Here is a 5,000-nt window from a genome sequence, read left to right as displayed (position 1 = left end):
CACATCAACACACGCATCAACACACGCATCCACACACGCGCATCAACACACGCAGCATCAACACACGCATCAACACACGCATCTACACACGCATCTACACACGCACATCAACACACGCATCAACACATGCATCAACACACGCACATCAACACACGCGCATCAACACACGCACATCAACACACACGCATCAACACACGCACATTAACACATGCATCAACACACGCACATCAACACACGCATCAACACACGCACATCAACACATGCATCAACACACACGCATCAACACACACGCGCATCAACACACGCACATCAACACACGCACATCAACACACGCACATTAACACATGCATCAACACACGCACATCAACACACGCATCAACACACGCACATCAACACACACATCAACACACACGCATCAACACACACGCGCATCAACACACGCATCAACACACGCACATCAACACACGCACATCAACACACCTGCATTAACACACGCACCAACACACACGCATCAACACACGCACATCAACACACGCACATCAACACACGCACATCAACACGCGCATCAACACACGCACATCAACACATGCATCAACACACGCACATCAACACACGCGCATCAACACACGCACATCAACACACGCATCAACACACACGCATCAACACACGCACATCAACACACGCATAGACACACGCATCGACACACGCACATCAACACACCTGCATCAACACACGCACATCAACACACGCGCATCAACACACGCACATCAACACACGCATCAACACACACGCATCAACACACGCACATCAACACACGCACATCAACACACGCATCAACACACACATCAACACACGCACCAACACACACGCATCAACACACGCACATCAACACACGCACATCAACACACACATCAACACACGCATCAACACACACACATCAACACACGCACATCAACACATGCATCAACACAAGCACACCAACACACGCACATCAACACACGCACATCAACACACGCACATCAACACACGCACATCAACACACGCACATCAACACACACATCAACACACGCATCAACACACGCATCAACACACGCACATCAACACATGTATCAACACACGCACATCAACACACGCGCATCAACACACGCACATCAACACACGCATCAACACACACGCATCAACACACGCACATCAACACACGCATCGACACACACGCATCGACATACGCACATCAACACACGCACATCAACACGCGCATCAACACACGCATCAACACACGCACATCAACACACGCACATCAACACACGCACATCAACACACGCACATCAACACACGCATCAACACACGCACATCAACACACACATCAACACACACGCATCAACACACGCAAATACACACGCACATCAACACACATCATCACACGCACATCAACACACACACCCATCAACACACGCATCAACACACGCACATCAACAACCACATCAACACACGCAAATAAACACACACACATCCTCACACGCACATCAACACACGCACATCAACACACGCACATTAACACATGCATCAACACACGCACATCAACACACGCATCAACACACGCACATCAACACACGCATCAACACACGCACATCAACACACATCAACACACACGCATCAACACACACGCGCATCAACACACGCATCAACACACGCACATCAACACACGCACATCAACACACCTGCATCAACACACGCACCAACACACACGCATCAACACACGCACATCAACACACGCACATCAACACACGCACATCAACACGCGCATCAACACACGCACATCAACACATGCATCAACACACGCACATCAACACACGCGCATCAACACACGCACATCAACACACGCATCAACACACACGCATCAACACACGCACATCAACACACGCATAGACACACGCATCGACACACGCACATCAACACACCTGCATCAACACACGCACCAACACACACGCATCAACACACGCACATCAACACACGCATCAACACACACATCAACACACGCACCAACACACACGCATCAACACACGCACATCAACACACGCACATCAACACACACATCAACACACGCATCAACACACACACATCAACACACGCACATCAACACATGCATCAACACACGCACACCAACACACACACATCAACACACGCACATCAACACACGCACATCAACACACACATCAACACACGCATCAACACACACGCATCAACACACGCACATCAACACATGTATCAACACACGCACATCAACACACGCGCATCAACACACGCATCAACACACACGCATCAACACACGCACATCAACACACGCATCGACACACACGCATCGACACACGCACATCAACACACGCACATCAACACGTGCATCAACACACGCACATCAACACACGCACATCAACACACGCATCAACACACGCACATCAACACACGCATCAACACACGCACATCAACACACGCATCAACACACGCACATCAACACACGCATCAACACACGCACATCAACACACGCATCAACACACGCACATCAACACACACATCAACACACACGCATCAACACACGCAAATACACACGCACATCAACACACATCATCACACGCACATCAACACACACACCCATCAACACACGCATCAACACACGCACATCAACAACCACATCAACACACGCAAATAAACACACACACATCAACACACATCATCACACACACATCAAAACACACATCAACACACTCACATCAACAACCACATCAATACATGCAAATAAACTCACACACATCCTCACACGCACATCAACACGCGCATCAACACACGCACACACATCAACACACGCATCAACACACGCACATCAACAACCACATCAACACACGCAAATAAACACACGCACATCAACACACATTAACACACGCATCAACACACTCACATCAACAACCACATCAGCACACGCAAATAAACACACGCACATCAACACACATCATCACACGCACATCAACACACACGCACATCAACACACGCACATCAACACACGCACATCAACACACATCATCACACGCACATCAACACACGCACATCAACACACGCACATCAACAACCACATCAGCACACGCAAATAAACACACGCACATCAACACACATCATCACACGCACATCAACACACGCACATCAACACACGCACATCAACAACCACATCAACACACGCAAATAAACACACACACATCAACACACATCATCACACACACATCAAAACACACATCAACACACTCACATCAACAACCACATCAATACATGCAAATAAACTCACACACATCCTCACACGCACATCAACACGCGCATCAACACACGCATCAACACACGCACATCAACAACCACATCAACACACGCAAATAAACACACACACACATCAACACACACATCAACACACTCACATCAACAACCACATCAGCACACGCAAATAAACACACGCACATCAACACACATCATCACACGCAAATCAACACACACGCACATCAACACACGCAAATCAACACACACGCACATCAACAACCACATCAACACACGCAAATAAACACACACACATCAACACACGCACATCAACACACGCAAATAAACACACACACATCAACACACATACTCACACGCACATCAACAACCACATCAACACACGCAAATAAACACACACACATCAACACACATACTCACACGCACATCAACACACACGCATCAACACGCGCATCAACACACACATCAACACACTCACATCAACACATGCATATAAACACACACACATCAACACACATCATCACACGCACATCAACACACACACACGCATCAACACACGCACAACAACACATACATAACACATGAACACACACACACACACACACATCAACACATGCAGATTTTAAATTATGAACCATCTTATGAAATATGTCTTGCTCCACAGCTGTTATAAATGCATGTGTGTCCGTGTGGGTCTGGTGTGTGACACTGGAAGTATAACTGTGTGTGTGTGTGTGTGTGTGTGTGTGTGTGTGTGTGTGTGTGTGTGTGTGTGTGTGTGTGTGTGTGTGTGTGTGTGTGTGTGTGTGTGTGTGTGTGTGTGTGTGTGTGTGTGTGTGTGTGTGTGTGTGTGTGTGTGTAAAGTGATGAATGTTGTTCATTTGCCCTCCTGAACCGCAGGCGCTGCTGAACACCTCACTGCACACACAAATAATGACACACACACACACACGTTTATCCAAACAAGTATGTCAAAGACATGTTCAAGCGAACTCAAAACTCAGAAACCGTATGAATCCGTTTTTATCTTCGTGACCGTCGGAGGTTTGGCTAAACTCTTCATGCTCAACATGGACGGATTCATCAGTGCCATCAATGCATTAATGAAGCACTAATAAACTCTCATTGATGTGTGCAGTGTTTATGTTTATGAGATTATTAATTAGTTAGTGCTGGTAGTTGTCTGTCACACACACACACACACACACACAGTGAAGGTGTCATGTACACCTGTTGATTATTCTTCTCATAATTAATGTGTACACACACAGGCTAATTATTCTGCAGCGTTTGATTAATGACTTTAGAGTCTCAGTGTCTCAGACGGAGAGGACAGCTGGGAAATGATTGATGAACACACACACCACCCGACACGGAAGCTGTCATACGTGTGCATACACACACACACACACACACAGCTCATTCATTCTGCTTCTGTTTCACAACACCGTTTTTCTTATCGAGATCAGATGTGTGTGTGTGTGTGTGTGTTCATCAGGACAGGAAGTTATGGATATGTAAATATGTTAATGAGTTCATGATGTCACTGATGAAAACTGCATCATGTATGTATTGTATGTGTTACACGTGCACTGACGTGTTTCTCTTTCGTGTGTTTGTCTGCAGCTTCTGGAGTTTGACCGTGAGCTGTCTGTGTTTAAGGATCGCCTGCATGAGCTGGACATCTCGTTTCC

At 46.7% G+C, this 5,000-nt stretch overlaps 1 protein-coding gene across 1 annotated transcript in view; it reads left to right on the top strand.

Annotated features, from left to right (window-relative positions):
* Positions 1 to 5,000, top strand: part of inpp5a (inositol polyphosphate-5-phosphatase A) — a 240,386-nt gene that overhangs the window by 216,081 nt on the left and 19,305 nt on the right. The window contains exon 10 of the mRNA XM_079842359.1: positions 4,933 to 5,000. This exon is cut by the window's right edge and continues 6 nt beyond it. Within this exon, the coding sequence (XP_079698485.1) occupies positions 4,933 to 5,000 (68 nt within the window). The remainder of the gene's footprint in view (positions 1 to 4,932) is intronic.

The sequence above is a fragment of the Gobio gobio genome (assembly GCF_949357685.1).
Source record: "Gobio gobio genome assembly, chromosome: 18".
In the NCBI taxonomy this organism is placed as follows: domain Eukaryota; kingdom Metazoa; phylum Chordata; class Actinopteri; order Cypriniformes; family Gobionidae; genus Gobio; species Gobio gobio.
Note: the sequence above shows the minus strand (reverse complement) of the source record. Positions and strands in the feature narration are given on the sequence as shown.